Source organism: Alnus glutinosa, chromosome 1 (genome assembly GCF_958979055.1).
Source record: "Alnus glutinosa chromosome 1, dhAlnGlut1.1, whole genome shotgun sequence".
NCBI classification, from domain to species: Eukaryota; Viridiplantae; Streptophyta; class Magnoliopsida; order Fagales; family Betulaceae; genus Alnus; species Alnus glutinosa.
This window is the reverse complement of record NC_084886.1, coordinates 3,261,502-3,277,551: the sequence shown is the minus strand read 5'-3', so window position 1 is coordinate 3,277,551 and position 16,050 is coordinate 3,261,502. Positions and strand designations below refer to the sequence as shown.

Here is a 16,050-nt window from a genome sequence, read left to right as displayed (position 1 = left end):
TCCTCCATAGCCCATCCACACACCCTCAACACGATCCACCGCAAAGTATGATCATTAACGAGTCAGAGATTACTAGGCTATAATCTCACCCAAAACCTATATCAATACGACGTCGTCTAGAGGAGTCCCAGTAGAAAACGACCGGTTAATGCAAGGGCCCGAAGATTAGGGATAAAGAGAATGAAAATGCACAAAAATCACTCCCACAGTTCCACCGATTTAACCAAAAATAAAATAAAATTAGTGAGTAAGCACACTCGCTGATTTTGATGAGTACTATTCACTCCGCAAATCAGTAAAAAACTATAAAAACTATCATTTCTTTATTTTTCTTTTTTCTCCTTTCTTTCTCACATAAATCGACACATCACCACTTTTTTCTTTTCTTTCTCCCATTTTCTTCACCCAATTCCTACTTCTGAAATAGCAGTTCTTCCATCTGAAGTTGTGAAATTTTAACAAATTTTCAAAAATATGACCTAAGACAAATATTCATAAATATGACCATTAGAAAAAGGCAAATATTCAAAAATATGATTGCTAAAAAAAGACAAATATTAAAAAAAAAAAATAGGGAAAGAATAAAGAAATCTGAAAATGTATTATTTAAATGGCATAGTGACAGTGAATAATTAAAATGGTAAAGCTGCTGGGATGCTTTAAAAAAATGACTTATTAAAATAGAGAAAATTAATTTTTAACTATTTTAGTAAGTAAAATTTAGTGAGTCTATTAGGAATGTAAACCATACACTTACTTGGATTGGATTGAAGGCAAATTTTCAGGAGAATTAAAAGAGTCTTGGCCATGAAACGTTCAAACGCCTTAACAGTTGATTGTTGAATCAACATCCAAAACCTTTGCAACTCCATCAATCAAACTAGGACGGTCGATTGAGCCGAACTACCCCCAAAACTCGCAAGATTTCGCCAGTAACTCTCTCGTGACGAGGAACACCGCACAAAAACAAAAGCGCAATTTTGCCTCTCTTGCTGACCAACGAAATACGAGAAGGCAGTGATTGCTTATAACATATATATAAATGCCACAACCGATTAACCGTCCTCCTGTGAAAACTCCTAGTCTCAAAACTACAACACGGTTTTGGCTGTAAACATTCAAAAGAGCTAAAAACGAAAGCCATCAAACAATCTGTCATAAACATGGAAGTGGGCCGCGTAATTGTCGTGACAATATTGGCGTACTGCTCCATCTTCCTCCTCTCCGAGGCAATCAGGCATGTGGGGAACGACTTAAATGTTGGATTCTACGATAAAACTTGCCCCCAAGCCGAGCAAATTGTGGCTGATGTTGTTTCCAGGGGCATGGCGATGAATCGAGGCAACGCTGCTGGCCTCATCCGCCTCTTTTTCCACGATTGCTTTGTCAATGTAAGCTTTTTCCAAACATGTTTTATTGGTTTGGGTCGTCAACTGATTTTGGTTATGTAACTTATGTATATATATGTATGGATACCCAGGGCTGTGATGCCTCAATTCTGTTGGACTCAACGCCATCTGGTGAAAGTGTAGAGAAAGAATCAGGAGCCAACAGTGGCACCCTCCGGGGCCTTGAAATAATTGACAAGATCAAGGCACAGCTTGAGCAGGAATGCCCTGACATTGTGTCTTGTGCTGATATATTATCATTTGCAAGCCGGGAAGCTGTTGCACGATCTGGTCTATCATACTATCATGTACCTGCCGGCCGCCGTGATGGTCTCTCTTCCCGTGCAGATGATACACGTGGTAACATTCCCGGTCCATCATTACATGTCGATGCTATAGCTGAAATCTTCACGAGGAAAGGCTTGACCGTAGAAGAAATGGTTGTCCTAACCGGTGCACACTCAGTTGGCGCTTCCCACTGCAAGTTCTTTGATTACAGACTATATAATTTCAGCTCAACTAATAGGAGAGACCCTGACCTTAACATAGTCTATGCTAATTTTATATCATCCTTGTGCCCACCCCAACAGTCTTTGCTTGCACAAGTCAGAGGTAATCAACCCGTGGACTTCGATCACATATCGCCCAACAGGCTGGAGAATACATTCTATCTCAAGCTGTTGAAAGGGATTGCACTGCTTGAATCTGATCAGGGATTGGCTAATGATCCCAGGACAAGGGAGATTGTGCATAGAATGGCTTTCAATCGAGAAGCATGGTCAAACAAGTTCACTCAGGCCATGATTAGGCTGGGGAGGGTGGATGTGCTCACTGGAAGAGAAGGGGAAATAAGGAAAGACTGTCGGGCTGTTAACTGATCTTATATATATGTATGTATGTGTATATAATATATGTATGTATATGTATATATATTTTGTTGCTCGTCTTTTGCTGGTGGGTCTGGCCTGGATAGGCCGCTCTATAGTTGATTGTATAATTTTGTTCTCTTTTTCTTTCTGCTTGGACATTATTATTCGTTTTAATGGATGATTTGTTGATTGTTTTTTATTTGAATTTCTCAGTATTGAACACGTACAGAAATGACACGGAAGTGATATGCAATCAAAGAAACAGTAATCATACATTCAAAAAACGCAAAACTATACCCATATGCGGATTGGCTGTGAAACCCAACTTTCAAGCAACTTTGGTCATCTACAAATATCTTCAAAAATCATCAAAAGAAAAAAAAAAAAAAAAATTAAAAGAAAAAGGAACCTTTTCAGATGAAGAGTTTAGCGGCCTTAGCCTGTACGAGGCAAACGCCAGCTCTTGGCTGGGGAGCTGTGCATTCTGCACCAAACGTCATATGCAAAGCCATATTCAACTACAGTGACAAATCACCTCCCATTTCGCTGATAACTTTCTCCACTTTCATCAGCATATCTGATAAGAGCAGAAACATGCCTTACCGAATGGTGTATGAATAAATAATCTTTGCCATACCTGGCCTAAAAAGTTCAAAAAAAACTCACCTTGGAAGGAAGAATCTTCCATGTATCTCTGCAACAAAACAAATAATGTGTATGAATAACGCAGTAGTTCTGTAGAGCATCAATTTCACTTAGTAGGAGTGCAAAAAGTGTTTTCAATTTCTATACCGATCCATATAAAATTTGGCACCGTGTTACCCCTTATTCTTCGGGTTGAAAGGATAAACAATATCAAACCAAAATTTTGAAAGGATACCATGATTTGGGATTTGAGATCAACTTCCTCGCAAACAGATGATTTGGTTGCACCTAAATATTTCAATCAAGGAAATCGGGCATCAGTGGAATCATAAGAGTTTCTCCTGTTTATAAATGGAGCAACCTATGTACCTTGGGTGACCTCAGAGTAACAGTTGGTAAGCAACGATGTGAAGCTGGGGGGTAATGCTGCAACCATTTCTTCAAATTCATGACTAACTACAGTTTCCTTTTCCTGCTCAGACGAGTGTTGCTCAACTTCAGTGTTAAAGCTTGGTGACATTTGAGGTGTATAAGCTTGGACAGTATTCATAAAACTCAAGTTCTCCTCACAAGCTCTGCATACAAAGCAAACCTTGGTCAGTATTCCCTTTCACATTTATATCTGCTTACTCATATATATCCTGCAAAGGGAAGAATGAACTAATTAATCAATAGCAGATCTTCTCACCTATCAGGGTGTCCATTAGAAGACATGAACTCAGATTGTGATAAAATTTCAGATCCAACGTTGCTATTTATAGGTGCAAAATCCCCCGGATCCTTCAAGATATCCTGAAAAAGGAATAAAACAAAACCATCATGGAATGGGAAGAGGAGAAAGTATTGAAAACCTGAAGTGTGTGGCCTTTGGCTTCACGAAGTTTTGATGATATCTGTATTTTAAAGACCCATTCTAAACAATTCAAGCGGTATTTATTTCACCTTCAAAGCATTTATGAATATCTCTGTTTCATAATTTGTTGAAAATCGCAAAGCAAACTTCTGGATCTGCAAAGATAAGAAATAATTTAATGGGATTGAAGAAAAATTGTAAAACGTAATGTTCTGTATTATGCTAAATATATCCAAAAGACCTACTCAAATGTAAATGGTAATGCCAGACGAAAGAGAAGTAGAGACATATTAACAGTAACATGCCAGTTGATTTCTTAGTGAAAGATATTGTTGTCTTCATAAAGAAACCCTTCTACAGTCACACCCTTGCAATTTAGCACCCGCAAAAACAGATTAAAGTACAGGCAACTCTAATGAAGAAGGAAGTAAGATTGAAATCTTTCATCTTAAGCTCTAAAATTAGAAGAGAGCGGCACTGAAGGCAAATCATAACACAGAGCACACAGTTTCTAATAAACGTTCTAGGATCAAAGCCCCTACTTAAGTTGATGACCTCGGTCCATTTGGATTTGCAATTTCAAAATAACGATTTTAAATCGTGCAATTTGGAAACGCAGTTAAACGTTAGGTAAAATTGCAGTTTGACCTTTAAAATCGCAGTACATCATTGCCTAGGATTTGAAAACGCAGATTTTTATACGTTTTTAAATCGCAATTTTTAAAAAAACGCACTCTCAAACAATATATTTCTACAATTTTAATTTGTTTAAAATCGCATTTTTTTTTCTGCAAAATCATATTGCCAAACATATTCTTGACTAAAGGAAACCATAATAGAGACATTTTTGCATGTTTTCACTTCTCTTAAAGGTCTTTTTTCTTTTTCAGGAATGCGATGCCAAAGACAACACTCTCTCACACCCAGTAGCCTAAAATAACTTTTTAATTAAAAAATTTGACAGCCTATTGTACACAAAGCTGAAATATAGAGACTAATAAGCAACTTGCCTCGCCTACATGATCTTTGTAGCTCACAAAGACTGCTCTGATGCCCCTGGCAGGATATCCGGATAGGCATGACACATGAGGCCAGGAGAAGTGCAGCTTGGACACGTAGTGCTGTTCCTGCAACATGTTTAATTGTGTAACTCAGAGTTCTGTCCAGATATATCCCTCTCCGTAAAAATAGATAAATTGGAATCCAAAAGAAGTTGTGTAGTGCTGTTTGGCAGTTTGGAAATAGTTCTCGCCAAAACATAGCGGTTTTTAAGTTACAGACGAATCAGTGTATGCGCTAAAACACTGGACGGTGTCAGAAGATTATCTTTCGAAGTTACAATCTAAAGAAAGAGCGCATGAATGAAATCCAGAATGCTCTTCTTAGAGATCTGAAGAGAAAAATATTATATGAGAATTGCAGACAAAGCACCTCGAATTCTCACCAATAAAATTGGAAAGGAATTTTCATCAATAGTACCACACTCGACCATTTCATCTTCAATAATTGAATTTTCGATGAATGTAAGAACAATTAGAAAGATAGATAAGGAAACATATATTACTAATTCATAGAAGTTTCAGAAGCTTGAATCAGTACACCTATAGCCACCTTTAAGTCTTAGATCCAATCCAGCTAAAAGAACAAACATAAGAGCATAAATCATAAGAAGTGCCTCCAAAAACTCAAGGGGAGTGAGAGAGAGCGAGACTAGACAAATTGATCCGAAATTTTAAGAACACAAGAAGCGTAATCGTATAAACCTAAAGAAATAGGAACACCAAAAGCTCACGAAATGATATCCGGATTTTAATTAAATTCGGATGAGCTTAAGTAAATCGGTTTGCTTAAAATTTGAATTTCCTCGACTTTCTGAGCAACCAAACAGAATAAAAAATATGAGCCATAAGAAGCAGAAGAACGAGATGAAGCTTCTAGAACACCAGAGAATGGAGGACTCACGAGATTCATCCCTCTGAAACAGACGGTGAGGATGGCTTTGGAGCTGGAGAGGTCGTTCGCGAGCTGCAGAACGGCGGAGGAGGAGGAAGAGACCCAGGTACCTTGTCGACGTCGGTTTCGGACTTTCCGAGTAAGAGGCACGAGATCGGGACACGTGGAGGAGAGAGTAGGGTAGCTGAAGAAGCGAGCGAACTGGATCTCCCACTGCTCTCTAATGGCGGTCACCGCCTCATTCACGCGTTCGTTCGGTACTATTGCCAGAGTTCCCGCCATTTTTGGGAATAGACGCCAGGGGATGATATATATATATATAAAATACAAATTTCTACAAGCTGGTTTTTCTTTTTCTTTTTTGAAACAATTTCTACAAGCTGCAACTACTTTTGGCTACTCTCATTCTTTTTATTTATTTTTTAAACGAAAAAGAAATGCGACGTAGAAAAAAGACGGAAGAGAGACGGAAAAAAGGCTTATGTTTAGCATTTCTCCTCTATGAGTGATATGTGTATTTTGAGCTATGATAGGCAGGGGACACTCATCCGTCCCCTGTCATACTTTTAATAATATAATAATATATTATATTACTTTTTCATTTATTTTCTTTGATTTTATCACTTTTTGCTTATATAATATATTATTATATTATTAAAAGTAGGACAGGGGACGGATGAGTGTCCCCTGCCTACCATTTCCCGTGTATTTTAGCACGTGTGTCTTATATGCTTCTTTTTAATAACTTGACAAATGTCACTTTTAAGGTTGATTTGTAGAAATTTTGATCAAACCAATTTGTAAGAATTTTATGTCTATGATATAGCATGATCGACTAATTTTATAAGTTCAGTTTGTGTCTTTCGTGTATCTCTTTAAAAATTTTGTGATTTTTAAAATTATCATTTAATCAAAATTTAATAGTGATCAATCACATGCCCAATGATAATTTTAAAATTTACATCATTATTAGAGGAGCGCAAGAACACAAAATGGATTATAGCATTACTCAGTACAATCCCAAGCTGAGTATAAAAGGTTGAACCACTCATTTGCAAAGCATGTTCGAACGACGAAGCTTGTAAACGAGCAAATAAATAGAAGGCAAAACCACTCGTTTGCAAACTCCGTTCGAACAATGTTGCAAATGAACAATTTTTGTCTAGACTGATTTTGCAAGCAAGGCCACTCGTTTGCAAAGCCCGTTCGAACGAACTTTGCAAATCAGCAAACAAAACCACTCTTTTGCAAACCCCGTTCAACAAGGTTGCAAACGAGATTCCCTAAAGTCTCAAATGCAATCTTCACCGATAAGGAAAGTGTAATATGTGGCATTATGATATGTCACCGCCAAAATATATATCTAAAAACAAATATTTTTTATTGATATTCTCCATATTTTGATTATTCTTATCTATGGAAGTAATTTTCTCATTTCAATTGATTCTAGTTTTCTTTGCGGGTGTCGTTAATGTATTATTTATTCAACAAACTCTATAATAGTTGGTACGTTTTGAATCAATTAGGGAATATGTACTTGAGAGTACAGGTAGCATTTCTCTAATAATTAAGATTTTGTCTTTATCAATATTTATCAACTTTATTAACTCAGTATTTATCCTACAAAAATTATTTTATGATATTTTAAGATATTTATATGCATCCTAATCATCGAATTTGAAAACAGAGATTAAAGTTTGAAAAAAAAAAATCTTAATAAAATTGCTTAAGAATTCTAAAAATGTTGATATAGATACCTGATTCGTATGCATTGCTAATTTAGAAGAATAATGTTAGAGATCATCTTTTTATCCTCCAAAATTGATGCGATTTTTAAAATTACCATTGGATTTGGAATTAATCACTATTAAATTTTGATCAAATGGTAATTTTAAAAAGTCACATTAACTTTGAAATGATATAAAAATAATCCCTATCATTAATCTAATTTAGAGTTTGGCTTGCCTCAAGTAAAATTTACTACCAGAGATCTCATTTACAAAAATAAACAGTAAAAAGTGAAAAATTAAGGGACAACTCCAATTATTTTTTTTGACTATAGCCAAACTCGCTCATTTATCCTTCCTCCCTAGTATGAGCTATTAGTGGATACTAAAAGTATTTTTTTTTTTAATTTTTTTTTGTAATTAACGGATACTAACAGTAATTGAATCCAATTCAAGTTTATATATGAATTTAAACGGGTGTGTAAGATCTAAACAAACTAGTTTTTTTTTTTTTTTTTTGGGTTCTACTTGTGCTTTATTTGTACGTACTATTCTTATTAATGGCGAAGCTTCAGCAGATTTTTAAAGCCAACGAACTTTGTTAATCGGCAGAAATGAACATCTTTTATATTTACTAATGGAAGCTAAAGGTGCTCATAGTCAGACATTATAACTTACACGAGAAATTTTATTTATGTTCTAAAGTTTTTTCATTTTCTAGTTTTCTCTTTTAAAAGGTAACGCCATGATAGTTTGGATATACAATTGGATTCACCTTAATTATTCATATGTATATTTACTTTGAACTTACACTTGCACTAAAGCAAATTATCTTCTTTTTTTTAAAAAAAAAAAAAGAAGAACTACCTTTTCAAAAGTTAATTGCATTTAAAAATTAAGAATTAAAAATTGCATTTTACATTTTTAGGTTGAATTCAAGTTGACATGCGGCTTTTCCTCAAGTAGGGAGATCCTAAATTATATTTTTGGCTTCTTTTTTTCTTTTTCTTTTTCTTTTTCTTTTTTTTTTTTTTAAAGTTAGAAAAATACACATACCCGCCCCTCTCAAACTACCAGAAAATATCTAAAAGGGAAACTTAAAAAAATGAAGAAACGAAAAAGAAAAAGAAAAACCAGAGCAGTCTTTTTTTTTCTTTTTCTTTTTTTTAAATTCTAATCTTTTTTTTAAAAAAAAAAAAAAAAATTAAACTATTCATTTCTGTTCTTTTCTTAAAAAATTTATAAAAATATTTTCGTCTTATTAAAAATTATAAGAGGAATATTGACATTGTTTTAATAGTTTATGAAAAACATTAATACAATTGATTCTTTGAGAAGATCATTAACAATAAAGCGAGAGTTTAAAGAAAAGCACGTGCAATTTTTTATTTTTAGACAATTTATGGTTTAACAAGTTGTTACGCTTTTCGGACTTCACCAACTCCAATACGCTAACAACTGTTCGTAAGCAACAATCAACAAGGTAGATACGATGTTATCTTTAATGAGATTAAACCACAGTAGAAATCTCGATAAGAAAGAGAGAAACTTAATAAAAAAAATTACCCTTATTGACAGTGAAGATTTTTCAATGTTGGGGTAAAATAAATGCCACAATAACCAAGAACATGTGGCAACTGATGGGAAAAAGATGAAACAATGAGGTATCTCTGCTAAGCGAATTTTACAAATATGCAGGAAAAAAGAACCCGTTTGGCAGCCTCTTGTGGTCCGGCCTGTTTCTCTCTTGAAGGGGATGACTTGTACTTACTTTAGCTATCACTAACCCTCTTCTTTTCTCTTCTTGGAATTTTGCTAGTATCTTTCCTCTTTTCAAAGTCAGAATGCTTTGAAAATTTCTCAATATGCCAATTATCATACACATACTTTAGTTAAATGGGCCGCTTCTTACCTTGTATTTTGAAAGCATTTCCATCAGATCATCCAATTTCTCTTCCATTCGGATCAAGAGTGGAAAACTACCCATTTATTCATTTTTCCCCTTCATATTTTTTTTTTTTTAACACATGTATTGTCCCCTGACGTGTAAAAGACAATTACAATGCTAACCTACCAAAACAGATCCCAAAGAAAGCAAGCGCCACTTGTGCGTAATTTACCTCACTTGGTGAGAAATCTTTATGTAATTTAAGAGCTTTTTTAAAGCCTTGCCACTGTCAATGGCCTCTCTGGCTCTATCCAGCGCCATGGATATGTCCTCTGCACCATCACATCCCAGCAAGTGATCCACTATTCCAGCATTTAAGACTATCCGATCATATGCAGGTCCCTTTTCACCATGAAGAGCTGCTAAACCCAACTCAATATTCTTTGACACCTGAACTTGCAGAAATTAAATTACTTGTTAAAAAGAAAAATGGCAAAGAACGAAAAGAAAGGCTTTAACCATAAAAAAGAACAAAAAGAGGGTCATGAAACCAGTTCCACTAGAACTACAGAGAATGATCCAATCCTACAAAAATACTAACTAGATTACATGACTAGCCTCATCTAGTTGAAGAATTTTACGCCTACATTCATAAAAACAGTCCCTTCATTGACAGCCCCAAATGACTAGTTGACATAATAACAGGTTGGGAGGTAGAAGACAACAGAATTTATTATTGGGAATGCAGCTGCGAACGTATATTCATCAAAAGTAAGGTCAGATGATAAGCCATGTAGGAAGGGAAAAGAGAATTTATTATTTACTGATCTATCAGTTCTTGGAGTATTAGTAGGCTCAAAACCATAGTCCTTGGCGTTAACTTCTAGATTGAAATTCTGACGTGACACACCTGCAACACCAAACTTTCAGGTTTCAGTATAAATAATAGAAGAATGAATGCTGAAATCTCAATCAACTCAAGTGAACAAAATACTCTCAACAACACGTACATATATACAGAAATGAATACAACAGGAACATAACAAAGATAAGATAACAAAAAGATACAAACCATCAACTTCACAAGCGGACACCATGCTCAGCAAACGAAAACCCGAACAGTAGTTCACAGGAAATCCCTTTGAAATGTGTGCTGACCGCAATCTCGTTGTCATTGAGAGTGCCCCTTCCTCACCCTACACCAACAGCATAATCAGAGATTATATCACGTGGTTAATATGTATTCCTGGTTGATACCTAAACTACTGATTACATTATAACAGACCATCCTGACATTAAGTGAGATCAAATGTGCCCACTTTTCTTCATTATAAGATTCTCTTTAAATGCAAAGTTGTTAAAAGTTTAATATTTTATAAAACCTGATGGTGCAATAGCATTTAAAAGGCGAAGTTCTGACCTTCACCACCAAGCCAGCATCAACACCTCTTCTCTTCATAAGCATCAACAGTGGCTCCTCATAACCATCATGATAAAATCCAGCAACCATTGCTTCCCTCCCATGAGCCTGTCAAGAAAACAACAATTTTTAAATTCTGGACAAGCAACCTCTTTAGAGTTTAGACTTATATTGGGTGACTGACAATTTCATCCTAAAACAAAGTTTGATTTACACATGCATAGACATGCACGTGACATTAATACCTACTAATTTTCTTCAGATATTAAGTAGCCAAATAAATTGCAGATTGATTAATTGAATAACAAAATACTTCAAAAACATTTTAATTTGCTGTACATTCTGATGTATAGCAGAATCTAGATTTACCTGTAAAATGTCATTTAAGTTTGTTCACTCAGCAAAGTATGCATCAAGCAGAAATGACCAAAAATAAAAGCTAATAACACCGGAATTAAATAAGACCGTGGCTCACCTTGACAAATTGCTGAACCTTTTCACTTGTTGCCACAGGGGGGCGCTTTTTAATATGTTCCCTCAAACTAGTCAATGAATATCTGCGATAACAGTCATTTTAGTAAGTATTAACATCTACAGAAATCATAAAATGCTGTTATTTACCTTCATTCTGTTTAGAGAGAGTAAATATGACTCGTCAAAACTAGATTAAGCTCAAAGTACACCAAAAGATAAAAGGACGAATAATTTTCTAGGGGCTTCCCCCCTGCCCCTAATTTTTCTTTTGAGCATAATAAACGGAAATCCTTCCCGACACCAATCTAAATTAGAAGACAAAAAAAAAAAAAAAAAACCCATAAATTAACTAACAAACCACCAAGTGAGTGAGTGCAGGAATAATAACACTTGAAAATTAAAGTAGAGAAAGAAAAATGCAGGAATTATAGCCTATGAAAACCAGACCTGAAAAAAGGGATTAACATCATAGGTGGTTGCACATTCTCGTCTTCGACCTAGTGTAATTGCAAGGACATAATTTTCTGGCCAAAAGAAAGACACCAATTCATTGAAAGAAGGTGCTCCATTAAGACCAGGAGAAAACATCTTTTGTTGATTCGTCATAAGAGAGAATAGAAGCAAGTACTGTCTATGACAAGATTGACTTGATCTTTGATGCAATTTGGTTCAGTCAAAGTCTAAAAAGAGGTCAAGCACCTCTAACTCTCTATCCATGTCAGTAAAGGTTGAAGTAAAGATTGAAAAATGAACCATTGACAGAGACGGAAAACTAAATCTAGAAGAACTAGTCTCAGCTCCTTAAAGTAGCCAGTGTTACTTAAAAGTCAAGGGAAACACATTCAAACTGAGATGGCATTACAATGTTATCTTTAAAGTTTAGACATAAGGGGACCTGATCCACCTTGCCTTTTCAATTGATATTTCAGGGTAAATTTAGTTTTCTTTTTCTTTTTCTCATTTCAGTGCAATGAAAAAAAAAATCCTTCAAAGAAAGAACAGAAAAGAGAAAGATATGAACTAGGAACATTTGGTTAGATTTTCATACAGAGATGGGCGAGCTTCACGTTGACTTACGTAAGCAAAACCGACTTCCTCATCCTGAAATAGCAATTAAAGTTTCAAAACAAAAAGAAAAAGATGCACCAATGCTTGCAAAAATTGTATTAGAAACCACAGAGACCTCAAGAAGATCTTTTGCCTGCAACGGGGATAAGCTAGTATTTGCTCCCATAAATTTCAGCATTTGTTCTTCAGTTATGCCCCCCTGAACAAGGAAGACATTCAAATGCTCCACAGCCGAAGTATGACAAGTTAAAAGGAAAATCTGAAACTATATCATTATATATCATCCTGAATATATTTCAATCTCCAAAGAAAAGTTACTTAGAAGGCAACATTTTGATTGCCGGGGAAGAAAATATCAAAAGCAGTAAAATCAAGGGATGCTTCTACTTATATATTTTACTTTCAAACGGAATTTTTTCTTTCAAAAATGAAATGCATCACTGGCAACATCCACGCTATCTATTGAGTAAAAACTTAAAAACTAATTCATATAAGCTGAGGGTTAACCTTCGGTGGCATCCATTCGACTCCATGAAGCAAGCAAGATTCACCATAACAGGATCTAACTGCAGCAACAAACAATGTGCTCCTGAAGTAACGTGTGTTTCCGTCATAAGGTTCACCATAATGAGTCAATGATCTAACATCGGCAACAGGAGCAGGACCTGATGAGAATTGGATGAATAAATTAACCAGAGGAAAATACATATTTTCGCATTAGAATGCCCAATTACTCATAACCCCCACATAAACTGAGCAATGAAAGGTAAAACATATACCGAATTCATCATCAAACGCAAGGCAGTATGCCTTCAACTCGCGATCGGTTTCCCTGTTCATACGTTGACCTATTAAAAAGGCCGAAAGCAATGACTCACTTACTCCTGATTTATCTTCATTGTCTACTTTCAGCGGAAGAACATCTCTTAAAACACCTTGGACCTCCTCATATCCAAGATGGCCTCCGGCCAGAACTTCCCTTAGGGCACCAACCAATCTCATTTCGCTGGAGCTATTGCCGACGTATTGGGGCCCAATAGAACTCCCTACTCCCATTATAGAGCCTTCGGGGTCGGCAATGAAGATTACGTCCGGCGGAAGCACTCGAGCCAGGAGCGGCCAGAAAGAGTTCATTGCACGCCGTTCTCCTTCACTCCATTGGGTCGCTTCGGGAAAGGCATTCGCACGGATCGTCATCCCCGCGAAAAAGGCCCCAAGCTGGGCTTTGGAAACTTCTTCTTCATCTTTAAGTTCTCCCTTAGCTAACATTACACCATAAAACATAAAAATTAAAAAAAAAAAAAAAAAAAAAAAAAAAAAAAAAAAACCTACTTTTAGGTCTGATAGAAAGCTCGGTGACAACAGAATTTTAGAATTACGGCTTAGATATCGAATGTGTAATATCAGATTGTTCGTATCAAAACGTAAATACCAATGAAAAAGCTTTACCTGATCTTAAGATGGTATCCAAGACCTTAAAAGCCTGGTCCTCACCGAGCGGCTTGGTCTGGGTGGGCCCCGTGCAAACCCTAGCTTGGGCATCGAGCATCGTCTGATTCGGCTTCCGCGACTTGGAACTACGATACGAAGATGAAACCGCTGGGTTCCGAATATCGGACTCCCGAAGCCCTAATTGGTCGATCGTGGCTGAGTCCAAAGTGGCTTCAACGGCCAAACAATGCTTTCTTCCAATCCGACTGTCACTGCGATTTGAGGAAAATCGAAGAGAGCTTTGAATCGGCGAATACGTGGGATTCCAAGGCCTGTTGATTTGGATTGGAGAGATGGATGAGAGCGAAGATTGTGGACTGAGCAGAGCCTTCATGGTGGTCTACCGGTCTCTCTCTCTCCCTAGTTCACGCTTATTGCTTGGCCTACGTCGGAAAGCACGCCGAAGAAATTTGATAGAAATGGTTGAGTATGGCGGGTATATGGCGGCTTGTCTGAATTCTTAACAAGGTCAGTGTGAAAAAAAAAAATTTTAAAAAAAAAAAAAAAAAGTGCCATAAAAATTGTTATAGTTTTTTTAACATCCAAATTTAACTTCATTTTTTCTCTTTCTCATGAAATAAATAAAATAAAAAATAAAAAAAGGAATTAAATCGTTGAAAAATTTCAATAGATATGTGTAGTATTTTTTTACGGCACCTAATTTAAATTTAAAAAAAATGATGACGACCTTTTTTTAGCATTTTTTTTTTCTTGTGTTTTTTTTTTTGTTTTTATTTATTTATATATATGAAATTAGAGCACAAGTAATATTACAAAGTAGTGCATTTAGAGCATTTCTCGTGGTCTCATCAAAATAGCATTTTAGTGAGGCAGTTTGGTAAAAACATGCTAAAATCACTCCAACAAGTTAACAACCTTACTATTATAATTAAAAAAATTTGATGAGTAAACAGTATTTACCAACAATAATAAATACTGTTCATTCATCAAATTATTATAAAATTATAAAATTTTGAACATCTCTGTTTTTTTTTCTTTTTTTTTTTTTCCTTTTTCTCACGCACCAATCACGCACAGCTCTGTTTCGATGTAAATGCACTAATTGTAATTTTGTAAATGCCCAGACCATGACAGTAATACTTGCTTGTGGTTGAAGGATTCGGGGCCAGAGGCCCAGAACACCTCCATGGTGAGATTTGATTATTTTATTCAAATGACATTTACTTTGTGTTAAATATCGGTATCTGCTGTAATCATTTGAGGCGATTTTTATATCCTATCCGATTTAGGTTAAATAGAGAAAGAATAAAGAAATTAAAAAAAAAAAATTATATATATGAATGGAACGATAATAGTGAATAATTAAAATTATGAGGTTACTTAAGGTGCTTAAAAAAGTAGCTCACTAGAATAAGGAAAAATAAATTTTAATTATTTTAGCTACTAAAATTTAATGAAACTACTAAGAATGCTCAATGACAGATACTTGCTAGTTTCTATTATCCAAGAAAATATCTAATAAAGAAATATGCTAACGAGTAGATCATTGTGATAAATTATGAGCACGAACTTTGAAACTAACCATATATCGAAGGTAGTGTGTACTTTGAGGATATTTGAGATCAGCAGAGCAATCATTCAAATCTATGGTTATGTCATTTTGCTGAATGGCAAGGATATTTGCGAGAGAGTCTCCTTTCAAGATATCTCAAATTAAGCTGGTGATCACATACTAAAGATACTACTAGTAGTAGTAGGGTTGTTGACACTTCTCCCAACGGCAGGTCACAAGGGAAGTAGACCGTGATGCTAACAAAAATAATAGAACCCTCAGAATTTGAACCCACAATGCACCAACATAAAAGTTATTTTTTTTTAGGAGAAATTTCATTTAACCTTTATAAACTTCTATTAGTTTTGCAATTACCTATAGAAGTTTAAAAAACTCTCAATTTAATATATCAAACTTTTAATTTCTTATAATCTCACATCTTCTGTAGGGTTGGAGTTTAATCAGACGGTCAAATGATAAAATGACCCTTATACCCTGTCAACTTTAGAAAATTACAAAATTATCCTTCAATTACAATCATTTTTTTTGTTAAATAAGAGTATTTTAGAAATTTAAATAGCCTCCATTTTGATTTAATAAAAAATCATAATGGTGAGCTGAAATTGAAATTTGTTTAAAGTTCAAAACATTAAATTGAAAATTTTCAAACTTTAGAAGAATAATTACAAAAGTAAAAAAAATTACGAGTTAAATAAAGTTTCCTCGATGAGGAGTGGATGGATGGATGCTTGTGAAATTCC

At 35.2% G+C, this 16,050-nt stretch overlaps 3 protein-coding genes across 4 annotated transcripts; 1 reads left to right on the top strand and 2 right to left on the bottom strand.

Annotated features, from left to right (window-relative positions):
* Positions 1-1,082: 1,082 nt before the first annotated feature.
* LOC133876983 (peroxidase 5-like) lies at positions 1,083-2,266 on the top strand. Its single transcript, XM_062315218.1, has 2 exons — positions 1,083-1,391; positions 1,481-2,266. Exons 1-2 carry the CDS (start codon positions 1,164-1,166, stop codon positions 2,264-2,266), a joined length of 1,014 nt encoding a protein of 337 aa, XP_062171202.1. The 5' UTR covers positions 1,083-1,163.
* A 299-nt stretch (positions 2,267-2,565) lies between these two features.
* On the bottom strand, positions 2,566-6,052 carry LOC133858914 (protein POOR HOMOLOGOUS SYNAPSIS 1). Its single transcript, XM_062294364.1, has 8 exons — positions 5,718-6,052; positions 4,766-4,882; positions 3,845-3,910; positions 3,591-3,694; positions 3,272-3,477; positions 3,138-3,190; positions 2,924-2,951; positions 2,566-2,834 (listed from the first exon to the last, which is right to left on the bottom strand). Exons 1-8 carry the CDS (start codon positions 5,988-5,990, stop codon positions 2,776-2,778), a joined length of 906 nt encoding a protein of 301 aa, XP_062150348.1. The 5' UTR covers positions 5,991-6,052; the 3' UTR covers positions 2,566-2,775.
* Positions 6,053-8,984: 2,932 nt separating this feature from the next.
* Positions 8,985-14,234, bottom strand: LOC133866172 (uncharacterized). Of its 2 annotated transcripts, none has more exons than XM_062302721.1 (10): positions 13,735-14,231; positions 13,065-13,547; positions 12,793-12,950; positions 12,401-12,484; positions 12,266-12,318; positions 11,219-11,300; positions 10,744-10,851; positions 10,396-10,519; positions 10,148-10,233; positions 8,985-9,773 (listed from the first exon to the last, which is right to left on the bottom strand). In XM_062302721.1, exons 1-10 carry the CDS (start codon positions 14,108-14,110, stop codon positions 9,552-9,554), a joined length of 1,776 nt encoding a protein of 591 aa, XP_062158705.1. In that variant the 5' UTR covers positions 14,111-14,231; the 3' UTR covers positions 8,985-9,551. The 2 variants fall into 2 exon arrangements, with proteins under 2 accessions (XP_062158705.1, XP_062158706.1); XM_062302722.1 differs by having other exon boundaries at positions 9,609-9,779; positions 10,152-10,233; positions 13,735-14,234.
* Positions 14,235-16,050: the final 1,816 nt, after the last annotated feature.